The 20,290-nt window shown below is 52.8% G+C and overlaps 2 protein-coding genes across 8 annotated transcripts in view; one reads left to right on the top strand and one right to left on the bottom strand.

The window, feature by feature from the left end:
- Znf335 (zinc finger protein 335) overlaps positions 1–12,652 on the top strand; it is a 20,629-nt gene extending 7,977 nt beyond the window's left edge. For 2 of the 4 annotated variants that reach the window (XM_031372726.1, XM_031372727.1), the window contains 20 exons: positions 1,277–1,517; positions 1,611–1,788; positions 2,793–2,905; positions 3,505–3,523; positions 3,645–3,761; positions 3,845–3,921; positions 4,001–4,161; positions 4,546–4,775; positions 5,945–6,038; positions 6,130–6,224; positions 7,870–8,129; positions 9,087–9,198; positions 9,277–9,651; positions 10,349–10,491; positions 10,575–10,717; positions 10,849–10,952; positions 11,207–11,281; positions 11,391–11,474; positions 11,556–11,621; positions 11,701–12,652. In XM_031372726.1, the coding sequence (XP_031228586.1) occupies positions 1,277–1,517; positions 1,611–1,788; positions 2,793–2,905; positions 3,505–3,523; positions 3,645–3,761; positions 3,845–3,921; positions 4,001–4,161; positions 4,546–4,775; positions 5,945–6,038; positions 6,130–6,224; positions 7,870–8,129; positions 9,087–9,198; positions 9,277–9,651; positions 10,349–10,491; positions 10,575–10,717; positions 10,849–10,952; positions 11,207–11,281; positions 11,391–11,474; positions 11,556–11,621; positions 11,701–12,297 (3,284 nt within the window). In that variant the 3' untranslated portion in view covers positions 12,298–12,652. The remainder of the gene's footprint in view (positions 1–1,276; positions 1,518–1,610; positions 1,789–2,792; positions 2,906–3,504; positions 3,524–3,644; positions 3,762–3,844; positions 3,922–4,000; positions 4,162–4,545; positions 4,776–5,944; positions 6,039–6,129; positions 6,225–7,869; positions 8,130–9,086; positions 9,199–9,276; positions 9,652–10,348; positions 10,492–10,574; positions 10,718–10,848; positions 10,953–11,206; positions 11,282–11,390; positions 11,475–11,555; positions 11,622–11,700) is intronic. The other 2 variants (XM_031372729.1, XM_031372728.1) reach the window with 2 other exon arrangements.
- A 103-nt stretch (positions 12,653–12,755) lies between these two features.
- Pcif1 (PDX1 C-terminal inhibiting factor 1) overlaps positions 12,756–20,290 on the bottom strand; it is an 11,650-nt gene continuing 4,115 nt past the window's right edge. For 2 of the 4 annotated variants that reach the window (XM_031372731.1, XM_031372733.1), the window contains exons 3-17: positions 19,924–20,066; positions 19,714–19,838; positions 18,522–18,659; positions 18,240–18,367; positions 17,975–18,129; positions 17,480–17,627; positions 17,312–17,395; positions 16,995–17,094; positions 15,653–15,815; positions 14,886–15,058; positions 14,665–14,751; positions 14,399–14,583; positions 13,643–13,736; positions 13,374–13,549; positions 12,756–13,271 (exon numbers count right to left, since the gene is read on the bottom strand). In XM_031372731.1, the coding sequence (XP_031228591.1) occupies positions 13,040–13,271; positions 13,374–13,549; positions 13,643–13,736; positions 14,399–14,583; positions 14,665–14,751; positions 14,886–15,058; positions 15,653–15,815; positions 16,995–17,094; positions 17,312–17,395; positions 17,480–17,627; positions 17,975–18,129; positions 18,240–18,367; positions 18,522–18,659; positions 19,714–19,838; positions 19,924–20,047 (2,112 nt within the window). In that variant the 5' untranslated portion in view covers positions 20,048–20,066 and the 3' untranslated portion in view covers positions 12,756–13,039. Of the gene's footprint in view, positions 13,272–13,373; positions 13,550–13,642; positions 13,737–14,398; positions 14,584–14,664; positions 14,752–14,885; positions 15,059–15,652; positions 15,816–16,994; positions 17,095–17,311; positions 17,396–17,479; positions 17,628–17,974; positions 18,130–18,239; positions 18,368–18,521; positions 18,660–19,713; positions 19,839–19,923; positions 20,114–20,290 lie in introns of those variants that run through there. The other 2 variants (XM_031372732.1, XM_031372730.1) reach the window with 2 other exon arrangements.

The following is a 20,290-nucleotide window of genomic DNA, read 5'->3' as shown; positions in this document are numbered from 1 at the left end:
CACACGGGGGGGGGCACGGGGAGGGAGAGAGAAAGAGGAGACACTCTTTCTGATCTGTATTATTCTTAGTTGAAAAAAAAATAGTTCAGCGTGGTGGCACACACCTTTAATCCAGCACTTGGGAGGCAGAGGCAGGCGGATTTTTGAGTTCAAGGCCAGCCTGGTCTACAGAGTGAGTCCAGGACAGCCAGGGCTATACAGAGAAACCCTGTCTCGAAAACAAACAAACAAACAAAAAACAAACAAACAAAAAAAAGTTCATATTTGCATGTATGTGTATAAGCACTCCACAGCATATGCAGGTCAGAGAACAACCTACAAGAGTTGGTTCTCTTTTCTGCCCTCTGGGCACTGGGGATTGAACGAAGTGGACAGGCTTGGCTATATGGGGCTGTTTATTCGCTACGCCTTCACACTGGCTCTGATCTGTCTGTCTGTCTGTCTGTCTGTTTTGTGGTTTTCTGAGCCAGGTTCTCACTATATAGTTCTGGCAGGCCTGGAACTCATTATGTAGAAAGATCCAACTGCCTGCCTTCTAAATTCTGAGAATAAAGGTGTGTATGACACTAGTTGATGCCACTCTTAATATTTAAAATAGTATTTGTTGACAGTGTTAGGGATTAAACTAGGTTTTATGGGTTTGTTTTGTGTGTTATTTTACATGCTTGGGTGTTTTATTTGTATGTATGTTTACCATATGTACACAGTGTCTGTGGAGGCATCAGATCTCCTGGGAGGCATTACAGACAGCTGTGAGCTGCCTTGTGGGTGCAGGGAATTTAACCTAAGTCCTCGGAAAGAGCAGCCAGTACTCTTAACCACTGAGCCATCTCGCTAGCCCTTTAGATGGTATTTTTAAACACTTTCTGAAAAGTCTCACATTCAGATTAGACTTCCAAGATCTCGGAAGCTGTCCATGGAAGTCCTCATGCCGGGGACCTTCCCTTGGGTCATCAGCCTCTCAAGGTATGCCAGTGTCAAAGACACTGTGTCTCAGGAAGCCGAAATGGGAGAGATGAACCTCAGGGAGGGAAGGACTTTTGCCACCCAGGGAGGGTGCTGAATCTAGAACATAGGAGCTGTGGGCTGAGATGCAATTCCATTTCAGTCTTGCTATACTCAGCAGGTCAGGCCAGAAGCAGTGTGAAATCTCTACTGCCTCTGAACATAGGCTGCGTGTGTGTGATCTAATATACCCATCAGTGCTTAGCTTGGCGGCTTGACTGGCCTTTGGTCCTAGAATGTGTGGCTGATTTTGTTCTTTGTGTCATGACAGGTGTAGGAGATCCTCTAGTGAGTCCCCAGAGCACTCAGAGCCCTTCAGAGTTGCAGGATCCTGAGGCTCCCAGCTCCTCAGACCTGAGGGCCCTGGGCAAGGTGGGGAGGGACCTGGTGGAAGCCGGTGTGAGTCAGTCTGATGCTGAGAACGCAGCCCCGGCTTGCCAGGATGAAGCTGACGTCCCACCCCGCCGCCGTGGAAGACCTTCCAGGCGGTTCCTAGGGAAGAAATACCGGAAGTAAGTAGAAGAGACCATGGGTGAGCTTGATGAGCGGGTGGAGATGCTCCTTCAGCCTACAGCCCAGCCACTGCCTCCACCCCTTCCTGGCAGGTACTACTACAAGTCGCCCAAGCCACTGCTCAGGCCTTATCTGTGCCGCATATGTGGCTCGCGCTTCCTGTCCCACGAAGACCTTCGCTTCCATGTCAACTCCCATGAGGCTGGTGACCCACAGCTCTTCAAGTGCCTGCAGTGCAGCTACCGCTCCCGCCGCTGGTCCTCACTCAAGGTGTGGTGTTCAGGCACTCCCAGGGCTGGAAGGACTGCCCAGGAGTGGAGCCATCCAGCCTGGGATGGATGCTGGGACATGGGATCCTGGGGAAGCTGCCACAGGCAGTTTACAGGGTGTCCAGCAACTGATACCTCACCTTCAGGGGTTCACTTCACTTCAGAGAGAATATGGCCTGCTTATTCTAACTTCAGGCTGTCCTGTGGGGGTTCTTCACAGTGAGTCCTAACAGCAGGTGGCAGTGCTATGTCTCAAGGAAGGGCTCCTCTTTCATCTTACCTGAGAGGTGTCGCCAACAGCAGTCCAAGCTGCGGGTTATCATTCTGTGCCCCAGTGATGGAGGTTTGGTCTGCTGCACCAACTTACTGCAGAGGCCTGCAGCTTGATTGCTCCAGTGCTATAGCATGCTGGTGTAGGCACAGCTGTCAGGCCCTGGTGGGCAGGTCAGTTCTTTTTTTTTTTTTAAGATTTTATTTATCTGTTTGTTTGTTTGTTTTATATGAGTACACTGTCACTTTCTTCAAACACTGCAGAAGAGGGCATCAGAGCCCATTACAGATGGTTGTGAGCCAGCATGTGGTTGCTGGGATTTGAACTCAGGACCTCTGAAAGAGTAGTCAGTGCCTGTAACCTCTGCGCCATCTCTCCATCCCCTGTTCTTTCTCTTTGGGCTGCTGCTTCCTCCCAACACAAACACACAGGCCTGGAGTTGTATCTGGGCTCCTTAGGGTACTATTCATAGACCAAAGGGAAGACATGGGCCACAGAGCCACATGGCCCAGCTCCAAGCCAGTTATGGAAAGGTCCTGATACTCTGAGCCTTGTTTCCTTTCTGGTCGGATGGTAAGCCAGCAACAGGACTGGCACAGCAGGTGCTCTCTGGGGAGAATTCCCAGCTGGGCAGCAGGCTCTGCTGTCCACACTCAGCCCAAGGTTGTGAACACAGGCGGGGAACAGGGAGAGGGAGGAGAAAGTGAGTGTGCGGTTGTGTCTGTCTCTTCCAGGAGCACATGTTCAACCATGTGGGCAGCAAGCCCTACAAGTGTGACGAATGCAGCTACACCAGCGTCTACCGCAAGGATGTTATTCGGCATGCAGCTGTGCACAGCCAGGACCGGTCAGTGAGTTGTGTGGGCGCAGTGGAGGGTAGACAGGGGAACGTGGCCAGAAGCACACTAGGACCTATGTAGCGCACACACTCTGGGTCTGTCTCATTCAGAGTCCAGGTCAATCATCCCTGATGGTTATCCCAGAATCCTCAGGGCCACTTGAGGGCCCCAGTTCAGGTTCTTCCTTCATCTGAGAAATGAAGACAGTGTTGAGGGGCCTGAGGGAATTGTGGGACTGAGAACCAGGGTGTATGACAGTTTTCCAAGATGTTACTGGTTTCTTTAAAGAGCAGGAGTTGTGTTGCCACCTAGGATTCTGGTCACCAGGTTAAAGCCTGTTCCCCAGGGCTATTTCCTGCGGAACTTGTTCGAGCCTGTGGTGTAGAAGAGCCTGTGGTGTAGTGTTCTGAGAATGGGGAGAAGACCCATGTCCCAGATTACCCAGCACAGGGCCATCACCTGTGGAGCCCTAGCATTCTCCCCAGAGCATGCCTACTCGTTTTCCATGTGTTCAGAAGAGAGGGCATGGATAATGAGGAGTGGTGATCAGGCCTAAGACCGGGTGGCCCATGGGGAAGCTGTAGTGTAATGCTTTCTTCTTTCCTAGAAAGAAGAGGCCGGATCCGGTGAGTGTGGGACCCTGGCCTGGGAAGGGCCCTGGGCTGCTGATGGGTGGTGGGTGGGACAGAAAGTGAGCACTCCTGCTGTTCCCCTTTCTCCCTCTGACCTCTCATTATACCTTCCCAGACCCCAAAGCTGAGCTCTTTCCCTTGCCCAGTGTGTGGCCGGGTTTACCCCATGCAGAAGAGACTAACACAGCACATGAAGACTCATAGCACTGAGAAGCCACACATGTGTGATAAGGTGGGTGGGCCGTGCAGAGCTGTGGCTAGAGGCAGGGCCTTCTCTGGGCCATCCTCATCTAACTCCACCTTCCATACCCTCAGTGTGGAAAGTCCTTTAAGAAGCGCTACACCTTCAAAATGCACCTGCTCACACACATCCAGGCTGTTGCCAACCGCAGGTGCGTCCCCACTGGAGGTCCATGGGTTAGGGAGAAATCCTTTGTGTTTCTAAGCTCCTCTCCTTCAAATTGCCTCCAGATTCAAGTGTGAGTTCTGCGAGTTTCTTTGTGAGGACAAGAAGGCACTGCTGAACCACCAGCTGTCCCATGTGAGCGACAAGCCCTTCAAATGCAGCTTTTGTCCCTATCGCACCTTCCGTGAGGACTTCCTGCTGTCTCATGTGGCTGTCAAGCACACAGGTGAGGCGAGCCCTCCGGTTCCTACCCTCTCATGAGAGCTCAGCTCTCTTTGTCCCTCTCAACAGCCCAAACCACAGATAGGCTTTTCCTTCTGCTATAAAGGGACTCTTGTGCCATTGTGTCTATCCTGAGCCCAGTGCCAGCAACTTGCTTTCTTCTGACTTAGCTATGAAGAAGGGGATGGAGGCATTTATTCTGTCTTGGTTAGGAGGGGGACCTTGAGAAGGGCCCCTCGTAGGAAGGCTGAATATGGGAAGGAGGTCCTTTCTGCTCTAATCCATCGGAGGGGACAGCAATGTTCAAGCATGCTCATGACTTTTAGCTAGGGACCCCTGGGGCCTCCTCGAGGGCTGCGTGGGTGCAAGCATTTCCCTGTGCCCATAGGAGCCAAACCCTTTGCCTGTGAGTACTGCCACTTCAGCACTCGGCACAAAAAGAACCTGCGCCTGCATGTACGATGTCGCCATGCGAACAGCTTTGAGGAGTGGGGGCGGCGCCACCCTGAGGAGCCCCCATCTCGCCGCCGCCCCTTCTTCTCTGTGCAACAGATAGAAGAGCTGAAGCAACAGCACAGTTCGGCCCCTGGCCCTCCCCTCAGCTCCCCAGGATCTGAGGTAGGCTGGGACACCACACACACAGTGGGAACAGGCAGGGCCTCATTTGCCTGTTGCTGTGGTAGACAGCAGCCTAGTTGCATCTGTAAGGTCAGAAGAGCATAGCTTTCCAGCACTAGTCGAGACGACAGAAATGCCTACAGCAGTGGCTAGCATCCTTAGATGTGAAACAACTGGAAACTCGGTGGTCCGGAACTGCTGTGTCTCCTACCCTTTTTTGTTTGTTTGTTTTTCAAGACAGGGTTTCTCTGTGTAGCCCTGGCTGTCCTAGAACTAACTCTGTAGACCTAGCTGGCCTTGAACTAAGAATTCCACATCCCTCTGCCTCCCAAGTGCTGGGATTAAAGGCGTGCGCCACCACTGCTCGGCTGTGTCTCCAACTCTTGAGTACTTTTGCATAGTATTCAAGGGACTGGTGTTGGTCTTTATGGTTACCCTCATGGTCTGGCATAGCTGCAAGAACCATGGCTAGAAGGAAAGGGAAGGGCTGGGAGATGGTAGAAAAGATGCCTGCTCTCATCTACCCATGTATTCCTCACACATTCCTGGAAATCCCTGCTTAGTTAAGCGGCCACACTTTCAGCGTCATGAATGACAGACTGAAAAGTGTAGTCTTGTCGATGGGTATGTTGCCCTCCCTAATGAAACGAAGTACACTGGTGACAAGAAAGAAGGGGAAGGTGCTTGTGAGGTGTTTGTTGCCAAGCCTGATTTGAATCCCCAGGTCCTATAGGGTGGATGTGGGACACTGATTCCCCAAAGTTGTTCTCTGATACTTACACGTGCATTATGGCAATCATGTGCCTGTACACATACACATACACACCACATACACACAAAATAAAATGTACTTTAAAATTAAAGAGGAAGATGGATTGGATTTGAGGTAAGCAGCCGGGATGAGCAACTAGTATTCTGTTGTGGGAGCTCCCAAGGGCCCCAGAAAGATGAGCACACTCAGTTCATGGGCTCTGGAGTTGGCAGTCTTGGTTCAGGTTCCAGCCATTCACTTTTCTGGCCTCACCATTCCACTGAACACTGAGCTAGCAAATACCTTTCAAAATAGGTTGTGAGATAAACAAGGGGCTGGGGGGAATGATGACATCAGATGGACTTGGGAAATGCACTTCTGGCTATCCCTCTCAGGTTTGGCCTATTCTCCTCCTTAGGTCCCACAAGAAGCAGCACCTTTCCAGTCACCTCAGACTCCCCAACTACTGTGTCCTGATGCCCTAGGTGGTGCCACCATCATCTACCAGCAAGGTGAGCCTTGAAGAAGGGTAGGAACATGACAGGGATGGCATTGGGTGCCAGGTATCCAGCCTGTTCTCAAGCCCGGTCCCACCCCATCCAGGAGCCGAGGAGTCCACTGCAATGGCCACTCAGACGGCCTTGGACCTGCTGTTGAACATGAGCACCCAACGAGAGCTGGGGGCCACAGCCTTGCAGGTGAGCACCCAGGACTCCGTGCCCAGTTACTGACCGTCAGCTCCTCTGTTGACCATGGAGTAAAAGAAAGCCGTGGCTCCAGTCTACTCTGCCAGGGACAGGTCACCCCAAACTTGAAGGAACGGGCTCCGTAGCCCAAGGTGGGCAGTCTCTAGTTACTGTGAAGAGACACTATAACCAAGGCAATGCTTATCACAGAAAGCATTTAATTGAGACTGGCTTACAATTTCAGAAACTAATTCCATGCACAGAGTGGCAGCTGAGAGTTCCATCCTGATGTGCAGCCTTAGAGAGTCAGAAGGGTGGTTGGGGTCCATCCTCATTCAAACCACCTCACAATTGCTGGACTGAGGGCCGTGTGTTGCTATGGCTCCCGTGCTCTCCTTTGGCTTGGTTTCTCAGTGTCTGCGTCTGCCATGCCTGTGAAGCTCCTGTAGGGCTAAAGCAGCTTCCTTCTATACACCACCTGCAGCAGAGCAGAGCTCGCTTGGCACCATCTCCCCGATTTATCATTCTTCCTCCATACCTGCAACCTAAGCCATCTTCAGAGCCAACACCTATATGTTCCTTTAAGAATAGGCTCAGTGATCTGTTGTGCAGGATGTGATGTGCAGCTCGGCCACTGCGTGCAGTATGCACATTTCATTCTTCATAATGTGTGTCTCAAGGATGAAGGTATAGTTTATGACCTACTTTATAATTCTGTTAAATGCAGTACAGAGCTGGACGTCTGTTCGAGGGTTCAGTCTCAATCACCTGTTTTGTCTCCTGGTCTTTTCTATAAGTTGCTAGTCCTTTGTTACTGTTTTGCAAAAGCATATTCTTTGAATAGGAAAGATGCTTGCCTCTCATGTAATTATTGATAATGCCCCTCAAGTGTTTTGTTGTCTCCTTTAATATCATGGTTTCTTTTGGTTGGTTATGGTCAAAAAAATCTACTATGTACATTTTGTTTTTTTGAAACCATGTTTCATGTAGCCTTAAATGCTTTAAGTGGTTTTAAACTCTGATCCTAGTGCCTCTGCCGGTGTGCTGGAGTTACAGGTGTATGTGTGTCACCACCCTTGGCTATGGTTTTTCTCAATGGTTTGCCACTTGGCCCTCTACCCCAAGATGTCATGGTCACAGTGCTGCTATTTTGGGCCTTGTTGTGGAGGCCCTCACTTTGTGAGGCGTTTAGTAGCATCCCTGGTCTTCACCACCACGTGGCAGTATCATTCTCCATATCTAGAAGGTTGGCAGACACTGCTAGATGCTCCCTCCCAGGTCCATTCCTGCCCACCTGTCTGCAGGTGGCTTTGCAGTGCCACTGAGAGTGTGTGTGTGTGTGTGTGTGTGGAGATGTAAGGGGGATTAGGTTGTTTTGTTGAGGATAGGGCAGACAGAGTTTCTCTATGTAGCTCTGGCTGTCCTGGAACTGACTCTGTAGATCAGGCTGGCCTTGAACTCCACCTATTTCTGCCTTTGAGTGCTGGGGGAAAGGAATTCACCACCTCCCCCAGCTGCACAAGAATGTTTAAGGAAGTACTTGGGATGTGTAAGTGCGAGGAGGTGGAGCGGCTATGGTAGGATGATGAGCTTTAAGGCCCCAGAAGGACCTTGGACAGCAGCTGTGTTCCTGAAGCGCCTGTTGGTATCATTGCAGGTGGCTGTGGTAAAGTCGGAGGGCATGGAAGCAGAGTTGACATCTACTGGTGGGCATCCTTCCCCTGAAGACACCGCTGCACGGGTGGTGACACTTCATATGGCAGAGTCAGGGAGCAGTGTGGCAGCTGAGAGCCAGCTAGGCCCATCTGACCTACAGCAGATTGCCTTGCCACCTGGGCCATTTGGTGGGGCCAGCTACAGTGTCATCACGGCACCCCCAGTGGAGGGGAGGACATCAGCCTCAGGCCCACCTTATAGGTAACTCCACCCCTTTCTGTCTTTAATAGGGGCTCCCCGCTCTAACCCAGTTAGCAGGAGGCAGAGTCCTGATTTGTACAGAGTGACAGGGCAGTAGGAAACTGTGTCCTGTGTAGGGTGGAAGCTGGCATTCTTTGGCCATTAGCTGTTCTGGGAAGTTGGCGCTAATGGTCTTGCCTAGCTAGCTCTCACAAGATTCAGGTTTCCCTGCTTTTACAAATGAGGTAACAGGCCAGTGAGACGAGGCTGCATACCTTCCTCTCCCCTTCAATGGAGGTCCTTATGTGCAGCTGTGTGCACCATGTGCATGTGGGGGCCTTCAGAGACAAGAAGGCATTGGATCCCTTGGGCCTGGAGTTACAAGTGGTTGTGAGCCACCATGTGTATGCTGGGAACCAATCCTGGGACCTCTGCAAGAGCAGTCAGTGTTCGTTGATGCTCTTGCCACCCCTTCCCCACCAACTCTTATGTCCTAAGCATTTTGAACAAGTATAGGCTCCTTTCTTGACCTGCTGCCTGAACCTGTGCTTGGCTTCCCTCTGCTGCAAATCTGTGACATGTTTCTATACTTCCTAAACTCTTCAGCCATCTGAGGAGCTCTAACCTGTCCTGTGCTGGGTCAGGAGCTTTGAGGCCACCTCTGGTCAGGCTGCCTTAGCCTGTGCCCTCTCTTCTTGGGTGTCGTAGCTGATGCATCCTGTTCATTCCTGTTGGCTTGGCCCTCTCCTCCTGTCCCTTTCGGCCAGACCTGAACTCCTGGAATGCTATCTCTTCCTCTCAAGGGGAATGAGGGCGAATCACTGAGTTCTTGGCAGTCACTTATGAAGACGGCTGGGGTCCAGGTTTGAGGCCTACACTCACTCAGACTCCTTGAGTTTGACTTGCTTGTTTAGGGATTCTTGTAGCCTTTGATCCTGTTCTAAAACCCCACCTCATGTCTCCACTCTGTGCCCTCAGGGAAGAACCTCCCGGGGAGGCAGCCCAGGCTGTGGTTGTGAGTGACACTCTCAAGGAGGCTGGTACCCACTACATCATGGCAGCTGATGGGACCCAGTTGCACCACATTGAGGTGAGCCTTGGGAGTGGCCTCCCTACCCAGTGTCCTGCCTCTGTCCCTCCTCAGCATCTCATGCTGTCTTTCCTACAGTTGACTGCAGATGGCTCCATCTCCTTCCCAAGCCCAGATACTCTGGCCCCTGGAACCAAGTGGCCCCTGCTGCAGTGTGGAGGGCCACCCAGAGATGGTCCTGAGGTCCTGTCTCCAGCAAAGACGCACCCTGTGGGAGGCTCCCAGGGCTCTTCCACCCCACCCCCTGCAACCTGCCAAGCCCTAGGCCTGGTAGTACCCACCTCCCCACCATCTGCAGCAGCTTCATCAACAAAGAAGTTCTCCTGCAAGGTGTGCTCAGAGGCCTTCCCTAGCCGCGCAGAGATGGAGTCTCACAAGCGGGCCCATGCTGGGCCTGCTGCCTTCAAGTGCCCTGACTGCCCCTTCAGTGCTCGCCAGTGGCCCGAGGTCCGGGTAGGTGCTCCCCGCCGTGCCTCTGCCTCCATTTCTGTGGCCACTCATTTGTATAACAACTCTTTATTGAGCATCTCCTCAAGCCTGGTCCTCTGGTCCCCTCTAGGGTCAGAGGTGACTGCAGGATCCCAGCTCTGGGAGCTGCCTGGTCAGGAAACTAACCAGATATAAAGTGACTAATGCCAAACTGTTCCCAGTGTGAAGGGCAGGGAATGTAGAGCAGGAGCAGCAAGGATGGGAGGGGGAGCTAAGGAGACACCAGGTGACAGTGGAGCTAGGCACCGTGGGCGACATGAGCAGTGAGGGAGGGCGTGGCGACAGCAGGACAGCTTCTGATGCATTTCTTGTGCTGCTTCCACTTGCCAGAGGATTTCCAACCCAGTGCTGCATCTTCTGAGCTCCGTACGGGGCCAGGGTCTAGAACCCCACCCTCCGGTGGGAAAGCTAAGGCCCACTTAGCTTAGGCTGAGCCCTAGTATGCAGGAGGCTCCTCCCCAGCACCTCTTAAGTTACAGAACAGAGCCACAAACTGAAACAGAATTGATAACACAACCTGTGGCTCCTAGCTTTCTGTCTGTGGTAGACCAATCTCTATCAGCTCCATGCTTTTGGTCCTCACTGACATGTGGGTTTAGTTTCCATGGAGATCGGTTGCCTTCCATGCTGACCCCTGGTGCCTCATCTCTGCCCTGTTTAGGCTCACATGGCACAACACTCAAGCCTGAGGCCCCACCAGTGCAATCAGTGTAGCTTCGCCTCCAAGAACAAGAAGGATCTGAGGCGGCACATGCTAACGCACACCAACGAGAAGCCTTTCTCTTGCCATGTCTGTGGGCAGCGGTGAGGCTACAGATGGCTAAGAATGGGGGTTCCATGTACACACCCAGCAGAGCTACTTGATGCCGACTCTTCCCTCTCCTCAGTTTCAACAGGAACGGGCACCTCAAATTCCACATCCAGCGGCTACATAGCATAGATGGGAGAAAGACTGGGACTTCTACAGCCCGAGCCCCAGCCCAGACCATCATCCTCAATAGTGAAGAGGAGACACTGGCCACACTTCACAGTGAGCTACTCCTGGGCCACAGAGTGGACCATTTGGGTCTAAAGACTAGAACCACAGCCCAAAGGAACCCCAGGGATGGGTCAGTCAAGTTTTCCCTAAACCTCCTAATGAGTCCCCTTCTGCCTGCCCAGCTGCCTTCCAGTCCAGTCACGGGGTTCTAGGTACAGAGCGGCTACAGCAGGCTCTGAGCCAGGAACACATCATTGTGGCCCAGGAACAGACAGTGACCAATCAGGTAAGACCAAGGACAGACAGAGGCTAGGAGGACTAGAGAGGTGGCTCAGAGGGTTACAAGCGCTTGCACAACCACATAACAAGCCAGGTGTCTGCATGTCATGCTCCAAGGAGGGTGGAGAACAGGCAAAAAGTGATGGAGAACAATGCTTGATACCCTGTTGAGCTCCTGGCCTCCATGTACACACCAGAAACACTATGAGCAGCACATGAGTTCGGTAAAGAACTGAGGCTACTCTGGCTCGGCCTTGACAGGAGGAAGCTACCTACATCCAGGAAATCACGGCAGATGGCCAGACAGTACAGCATCTGGTGACTTCAGACAACCAGGTAACAACCTGTCCCTGGGCCATTGTCCATAGCTGTGTCTTCTGCTCTGCCCTCTTACTCAGCTCCCACTGAGTGAAGCCCTAGCATCTGCCGCCTCTCCTGTTCTTAGGTTCAGTATATCATCTCTCAGGATGGTGTCCAGCACTTACTGCCTCAGGAGTACGTTGTGGTCCCTGATGGCCATCATATCCAGGTAGGCCAGGCCTGGGGCAGGGAGGGGTTTGGAGGAAGGCTGCAAACCTTACAGGATCACTGGCCAGCTTCCTGTCTCTAGGTCCAGGAAGGCCAGATCACACACATCCAGTATGAGCAAGGTACCCCATTCCTGCAGGAGTCCCAGGTAGGGTACCTGGGAGCCCAGGCAGAGCTGGCGTAGTGAAGCTCCTGTAGGGGCTCTTCTCACTGGCTTCTTTCTCTAGATCCAGTATGTACCTGTCTCCCCCAGCCAGCAGCTTGTCACCCAGGCTCAGCTTGAAGCTGCAGCACATTCTGCTGTCACAGGTATGGGACTGGACACTGACAGCCAGGAAACTAAGGTGAGGCCTAGATCTCGGAGCCTCAGGCTTACTGTGCTTTTCCCTCCCCGGCAGCGGTGGCTGATGCTGCCATGGCCCAAGCCCAGGGCCTGTTTGGCACTGAGGAGACAGTGCCGGAACACATTCAACAGCTGCAGCATCAGGGCATCGAGTACGACGTCATTACCCTCTCGGATGACTGAGCCTCAAAGGCCCAACGCTGATCATGGATATCGGGGCCAGCTCTTCTGGAGACTAGGGAGTTTCCTGTCCTACTTAGGGCCTCCAGATACTGGACAGTTAGTGTCCCTTGACTCCAAAGGAGCCAGACCTGTGCTTTTGGGGGACAGCCAAGGGCTCCAGCCAGGACATGCTGGGTGTCTCAGCCTGCTGGCAGGCTTTGGGAGAGAAATTTATTTTTGTTTTGATGGACCCACTGGCTCCTGTCTCAATAAAGGGACCAGAGTCCAGCCCTTGCAGCTCTCTTTGTATATGTACTAATCACCTGCACCAGGTAAGGGCCAGGAAACCAGACAGAGGTCCCAACAAGTGGAGGCTCCCTGGCTCCACAGCCAGCTGGCCCGACCTTGTATGAACAGTGGGTGCAGTACAGGCCAAACCAGCCTCATCTCAGGAGAGAGCTGAGCTAGTGAGAGAGAGCCCTGCTTCTCCCACGGGCTCCCTGTCTCCAGGGTCTCCGAGGGTCTCAGCGGGCCTCCGAGGTCAGGTATTCTATACCCTGAAGCAACACTTCCTCCTGACCAGACAGAAACATTTAACAGCTTGTAAGTCTGGTTTAGGCAGGGACTGGAGGTGTCCGGGTAGGCTCCACTGTAGTACCCTGAACTCCTCAAGCTTACTGAGCTCAAGTAGACACCTAGGGATTTGGTCTACAAGGACCTTGATAAGGGTATCTAGGGAGTGGTCACGGAGGCAGCTGCCCCAAGACCCTCACACACTCTTGGGGACTTTCTGTATTTCCTTTTACAAATGAAACAAGGCAGCAACAGGGTCAGTGTGGGGCTGGGGAGGCATGGGCCTATTTACAAGGAAGGGACTTGGTGAATCTGAAAGGGTGAGAGCAGGGAGGGGGAGCCCTGGCAGAGCCATAATATTCCTATGTCCCTGGCAGCTCAAGTCCTGCTGCCACCCCAGGGGAGGGCCCTGGAGCCTGCAGCCCTAAGGCCTGAGCCCCATCAGTCTGTGACAGCACCCCTGGGGCTCCTCCTCCCCGCAGGATATGTTAAGTGGAGTGAGGCTCTCGACTTGGGCCCTGTTCCCGGCCCGAGTCCCGGTCCTTGGCCTCTGAGGAAGAGGATGAGGAAGAGCTGGAGCCGTGGCTACGGCCTGACTGCTTATAGGCAGCGGTGAGCTCCTGCAGCCGCTCTGGCGTCGGCCCCCACTTGGCGAACCCGGGGTCATTCTGCAGGAAGAGCACTGCCGTGTTGTGGACGGCCTTGTAGTGCATTTCCTCCCTGTGGGCAAAGGCAGCTGCTCAGGGCAGGGAACGGACTGGGCCTGCTCACCCAGCCTGCCAGCCAGACCTGGCTTCCTTCCCCTGTTGCCCGGGCACCTACTTCTTGCAGATGTGCTGGGAGCCACTGCGGTACTCGTGCTCAAAGGCAGGCAAGACCAGCTGGTGGCGTTTGAAGCGGCTCTGCTCCATCCTGGTGAGCGCTGGTGTTGGGGGCTCCCGCCACTCCGGGATGAACACAATGAAGGACAGGGGTTCTGGTGAGCTCTCCAGCAGTCTCTGTGGGAGGGACATTATGGGGTGGACATGAGGTACTGCCCCCCCCAGGAGGCTTGCAATTTTGCCTGCCCCATCAGTTGGCAGCATACCCACCTCGAAGTGAGAGACCATAGCATCCATGAGCTCCTCGCAGAACGGAGGGTTGGCCTCAAAGGAACCACTCAGCGGGGTGAAGTCCAGGCAGGGCCTAAAGAAAGGTGAGCATTGTAGCCCCACCAACACCCAGTCCCTCACACAGACATAAAGCATCCCTAAGTAGCCCCATCCCTAAGCAGCCACAATGTGGGCAAGCTTACAAAGAGATGACCACAGTTGGACCAACATTGCCTTTTAATTGTGCTGGGACCGGGAAATGACCCGAGAACAGAGGCTAAGGGCTAAGGTGTGTGTGCTTGTGTCCACTAAGTTGAGGAAATAGAGTCTAAAGCTACCCCAGCAGAAACCACAGCCAGGGCTTCCCAGCTGCTGAGCATGGCCTCTCCTTCCTCCAAGTGCTTTCCTCCTGCTGTCAGTTGACCTGGTCATCTGTGCTCCTCACCCTGCTATTGTTGAGGTCTGTCTTACTCTTCACACCCCTCCGTGGAGCCCAGGACCCCTATTCCAAACCTAAGCCAGTTCCTGGAGAAGCCCATGGGCCAGCTTAGGCAGTGTCTGTTACATGGAGCCACAAAGCTGGAGGCTCCCACAGCATGTCAGGTCACATGGCTGGTAAACAGTAAAAGCGGGAGCTACCTTCCAAATTGCCCAATTCCAAAGCCGTATGCATTAAGCAGCAACTAGCTCAGGTGGGATGTATTCCCTAGAGAACATCTTTATGGTAGAAGGGGCCCAGGGACTCCTGGATCTCACCCTCGGGAGCCAAAGTAGCCATCTGTGTCAGGGAAGGCAGAGCAGTACTGGCGGAAGTAGCAGTTGAGGGGTGAGGCGAAGCACTCGAAACTGACACCAAAGAGTCGGTGGAGGGCCTCAAAGACGTGCACTGGCAGGGACCCCTGCAGGCCAGTTCCCTCATAGAGGCCCACGCCAAACATCATCTGCAAATTAGCACTAAGTCAGTATGAGCTCAGTATCCCTGCTCCCTTCCAAGGGAGCCCTCCGTGGCCCCAGGTCTGTACCTGATAGCGGCGGAGAAGACACCAAACTCGAGGCAGGAACCTCTCAAAGGCAGAGTCATCCACACAGCTATAGCGGTAGAGGAGCCACTGCACACAGAGAGAAGGAAATGTAGCAATGATTTCATGACCTTCTCACTGACTGGCCAGCTGATGAGGATTCTGGTCAAGGAAGATCCCAAACCTCCACTCATGCCATCAACAAGGGCCTCCCCAGCTCTCACCAGTTTGCTGAAGTAGCTGCGGCTGACCTTGACCATCTCTCCCTTATACCGGATGCAGACCACACTATTCTCCATGTGCATCTCCACACTAGGCATGGGGGGTGCAGACACGGCCAGACGCACTGGGTAGCAGTATACCAGGCGGGGTTCCAACTCTGAGGCCTCTACTTCCTCTGTGGACAGGGAGGACAGTGAAAGACGGCCTCCAGCACCCACAGTGCAGTGCTTATGAGATGAGACGTAAAAGTTTCCACAACAAAAGAAACAGCGCTGTTAAAAAGTGCCCCAGGCATTAACTGGTGGCCTGTATCAACACAGGTAGCAATGAAGTAGCCTTCTTTTACAATGCCTTAGGCCTGCCAGACAAATCAGAAGTATGAAAATGTTGGCCTTTATCTGGCTAGTCGCTGGCTTATGTAGGTAGGGGTCCTTAGGGCCCATGCAGCTTGTTGGCTATGTACGAACACTCATGTTGCCGCAGCAGGTTACTCTTACACTTGGGTCTGGGGAAGACAGGTTAACAGAACGGGAATCCAGGTCTGCTTGACTGCCCAGGCTTTTGTTAGCACCCGGCTCCTCCATTCTTCATTTCCCAGGGGAGCACTGAGCCCCAGAGCCAAAGGACATAGCAGGTCCTACTCAATGCTACTTCAAGAATCAGGTTCCCCCAAATCAGTCCAGTCACTGCTTTGAGGCACTGCCTCGTGTGTTCCTTCCGGGCCTAGGGCACAGAGTAGGTGGCAGTCTGCTCTCCATCTTGCCCCTACCTGGGATGTTGTTTTCCTTGAGGACTGCAAGGTGCTTCTCTCGGATCCGTTTAACATATTCCAGGGAGATGTGGTAGATCTTGCTGCAGATGCCTTCCACAGAGTCCTTGGCTGCAGCAGAGACGTGGGGCCCACACTGCCTCCGAAGGTGCTCCAAGCGGTCCTGAAGAAAAGCCCTCGTCAGGACACTGATGGCAAAAGGGCCTCAGTGGGACTGGCAGTGGAACTCTTGTGGGGCTACTGAATCCCAGATGTCCCAGTTTTGAAAGTGGCTCTACTGTTTACTAGCCATGTTGCTCAGGCAGATCCCTTGGCTTCTCTGAATCTTGTTCCTATCAAGGTAATTCAAGCTAGCAAATAGGACATCGTGAATATTCAGGGTCAGCCCCTCATTCACCAAGCCCGTCACGTAAGCAATCCACTGGATGGCTGCAGTTTTTGTTGCCTGTACACTGGCACCAATGATTGGTGGAGAAAGAGGCAGGCCAGGCAAGCTCCACCTAAGAGTATTGGCTGTTGACTGGGAGGGCTGCCATAGATAGCACAGGGAGCCTGGTAAGTGCTTACAGAGATCCTCCTGCACCGTGACTGAAGTGTGACAGGGAGTGGCTCGGGATTGTGAGTGTACCTATCTCAGTCAACAAGTGTCAGGTACACTTAATGATGTTATCCGTGACACTTGTCTTTTGTGAAACAGTCCTGAGAAGAGAGCCCAGTGCAAATTGGTGGAGACGGCTGAGTGATGGACACAGGCCAGGGACCATAGTGGCTGAGGGTATTCTGAGGAGGGTTGATCTCAAGGTGGCCGCTGTTTTGTAATATTTATTAATGTATGTATATGAGTGTTTACCATCTTTCATTTTTTATATGCCACAAGTATGCCTGGTACCCACAGAAGCCAGAAGGGGGCATCAGACCCTTTGTAATGGGAATTAACCGTTGTAAGCCCCATGTAGGTGCTGGAATTGAACCCCAACCCATTGGGAGAGTAGCCAGTGCCCTGAACTGCTGAACCCTAAAGCCCCCTAAAGGTAGCTTTTAAGTGTAATATGGACATGCACAACAAGGAAAGGCAGGTCTCTCCTCGAAGATCTACCGAGGTGACGTGCTGACTACTTATCAGGTTGAAAGGCAGTGTCTGTATGTGTCTGAGCTGGAGATTATAGAAACAATGTTAATGCAATTGTTCTTTGGGAGAAAACCATGGGCCCTAATCATCTCTGTAGTTGTGATTCTGGGAACTAATGGTCATTAGAGTCTGCCATATTATACAACAGGCTGTTGTGGAAGGCAGCTTGACGAGCATTGCCTATCAATTGACCTCTCCCTAGGACCCTCTCACCATGTAATCCTCCTTCGAGGCTGAGTGCTCCTTCCGCAACCAGCTGAAGGTGTCTTCCACGTTCCACTTGACCACTTTTCTGCTGTCAGGGGATGCACTCCTGCAGGTTGACAGCAAGAGAAAGCTGCTTTATGGGCCCCGCGGTTAGGTGTCTTGCTCCTCCTCTCCTCCCGCTTCACTGCCATCTCAGGCTCTGAGCTTACCTCCCATCTGTCTTTGGTGACACTGACAAACCTGTATGAGCATTAGCCAGACGCTCGCACTCCTGCACCCCCCACCCCTACCATTTTCATTGTGTGGGGCAGAAAAAGCCAAACCTGGATTCAATGAGCCGCCTGGCAGCTTCTGCATATTTAAAGAGCAGGCGTTTGGCTTCCTCCCGGAACTTGATTCGGGATAACCTGATTTAGAAAAAAAGCCAAGAGTTAGAGCCCTACTACGAGTAACTTGGTACAAGGACCAAGCAGCTGAGCTGTGGGCTGTACCTGATGGGAATGTCATTCATAATTTCACGAAACATGGACGGAGACACAACTGGTTCACAGTTGCTTGGCAATAGAGGATCACATCCTTTGTCTACCACTTTGCGCTCTAGCATCCAGCGATTGAAAGATTCCCGGGGTGGCTCAATGCCTGCAGGATAAGAGAATAAGCTGTTAAGGACCTGGAGTGGTCAGCAGAGTGCACTGAAAGAAGGCACAGCACTCGGGGTTTTCTAGACTTCCAACTATATTCAGAGAATCATGAGAGCTTTATTTTTTGATGAGCATGGACTAGTCTGGAATTCAGAATCTTGTCTGAGCCTTCTCTAAGAGTTTTGGTCCCTAGCTTTCAGGTGTGGAAATTAGAGGTTGAGCAGCACGCTCAGCGAGCTGGGACCCCGACAGGTCTGTTCTCCCACAGCACACACTGAGGGTTATCGGGCCCCCTTCCCACACAAGCCAAGTGGTAAAGCCAAGGAGAGGCTGGAGAGGCCTCACCCTCCCGCTGCTGGCACAGTTCCCGGTAGTGCTGGCGGAGCTTCAAGATGAGCTGAGAGCGGAGCAGCTCAACATCAGGATGTGGGGGCAGGACCTCTGAAGGACCCCTGTGCTTGATGACAGCATTGGTCTGGATGTCCAGGTCCCAGTACACCCTAGGAGCACAGACAGGAGTTAGGATGAAGGCCTGCCCACCACCACACCACACATGGGACAGACTGCCCATCAACAATGGAGGTATCCAAGCCAACCAGCAGGGACTCACTCAGTGGGTCGGAGAAGAGCTGCCTGTTTATCTTCAGTGGATGCACCCCAAATCTTTAGTGTTGGGGTTCCTGGGATGCTAGGGGAACTGGGCACCGACTGGCTTGTAGGTGTCACAGGTATTTCAATCTGAAGGGAAAGAATACAGACGGCATCCATCAAGTCGGAAGACTGAGCAGCTGCTCTGAGGACTCCCTCCTGACACAGCCCTTGCAGGGACTTGCTAGCCACATGTCCAAGGTAACCACTCACCAGCCAGGTCCTGAGAGCCCCAAATGCTCACCTTGGGCTTCTTCACTCCGTTGCCACTTGGCTGCTCTTCTGAGAGCTGTCGCTTTCTGGGCTTGTTCTCTACTGGGGGAGTTTCCGCCAAGCTTGAGTCCTGGGGTAGTGGGGTTGCATTCAGCCCCAAAGGGTCCGACTACAGGAGGGAAAACAGCAGAAATGTAAGCAGGTGGGAGCTTTGTCAGACTGCTGTGCTCTGCTCTGGCTACTCACAGAAGCCAGAGGCCTGGAATGCAGGTAAAGAACCCTACGTTGGTTCCACCCCTGCCTGCTACACAACTGCAACCAGGGGTGAGCTACCTACTTCTGATTCCCTCACCTTCAGAAAGGCCATGTTAACCCTACCTCACCACTGGCATTATGACACGACAGTGCTATGATGTCTAACATTAAGTTAGTGCTCTAAGAACAAAACTGAAATCAGGAACAGAGACAAGTCAAAAAGTCAGGGCTTTGCAAGGACCTCCTTTAGTAACATCAAGAATCTGCGCATGGCCTCCACCTATAGGCAGCCATATGGCCTTGGCCCAGTTACTTTGAACCTGTGTCTTCTGCAGAATAGAGAGGCCCTGCCTGGCGGGTAGTAGCACCTGTTCCAGCTGAGGGAGCTAAAAGCTGAGGTGGCCCCCTGCCAGCCTGTGGTAACAGGCCTGTAACATCCTCTCCCAGGGAGCCTTACTTTAAATGCTAATTCTCAGAGGAACTCTCCCTTCTTCCCCAGATCAGGATCCCCAGTGGGTTTCAATACTGTTTTTTACTTTTTAGGTTTTTCAAGACAGGGTTTGTCTGTATAGCCCTAGCTGTCCTAGACTCTCTTTATAGATCAAGCTGGCCTGGAATTTACAGAGACCCACCTGCCTCTGCCTCCCAAGTGCTGGGATTAAAGGCGTGCACCATACCTGGCTCAGTACTACAAACTGGAATCCTACTGTCTACCACAGAACAAGCATATCATAAAAGCAGAGAGGGAGCAAGTCAGTCTCACTGATGCTCATCTCATTTGCAGTGTGTTCAGTGTTCAGAATGCTACTCTAATAATCTGAGCACTTGTCAGCCTCTCCTGTATGACTGCAGGTTGTTGACATTTTATCTGTAGGTATAGGCGCAAGGCTAGATGCCTGGCTGTTGAGGATAACATTTGCGGAAGGCTAGAGGCCTGCTCTGAGATCTTGCCCCAAGCTGGCACTCACAAGCACATCGTGCTGACCCAGCACAGGCATCTCCCACAGGGACTGGTTGGTGAATCGGTTGAAGTAGTAGGGACGGCTCTCCCTCCGGCTCCAGCACTTCTCCCAGCCTGCATGCACCAGCTCCTCTGCAAACAAGAGTACAACCCAGACAGTCAGGGCTGCACACAGCACCCCTGCTCTCTTGCTGGCCCACACCACTCCCTCCAGTACCTGGGAGGTCCTGTACCAGGCGAACTGGCTTTGGAGAACAGGGCTGGCTCTGATTGGAGGTGCCTGGAGAGTGACTTAGAAGCGAGGCTTCTTCCCGGGGGCTGCCGTGATTCTCATTGGCCATCTCAGCACCCACGCGGGACCTGCCACACAGGACCAAGAGGATCAGCTCCATCCCACCTACCAGTTACAACCTAGGGCTCTGGTGACTTATCTAGAGATTTGAGAAATCCAACAGTCTTGCCCTGGCCAGCCAGCCAGTTGGTGCCACAGGTGCACTGAGATTAAAGTGTCCCCTCAGTTGTACGATAGAGCACCCACTGGTTATACCCACCTAATTGCCTCGATTGCCCTTGGGCTTAGGTCC

Source organism: Mastomys coucha, unplaced genomic scaffold, assembly GCF_008632895.1.
Source record: "Mastomys coucha isolate ucsf_1 unplaced genomic scaffold, UCSF_Mcou_1 pScaffold15, whole genome shotgun sequence".
Taxonomy (NCBI): domain Eukaryota; kingdom Metazoa; phylum Chordata; class Mammalia; order Rodentia; family Muridae; genus Mastomys; species Mastomys coucha.
Note: the sequence above shows the minus strand (reverse complement) of the source record. Positions and strands in the feature narration are given on the sequence as shown.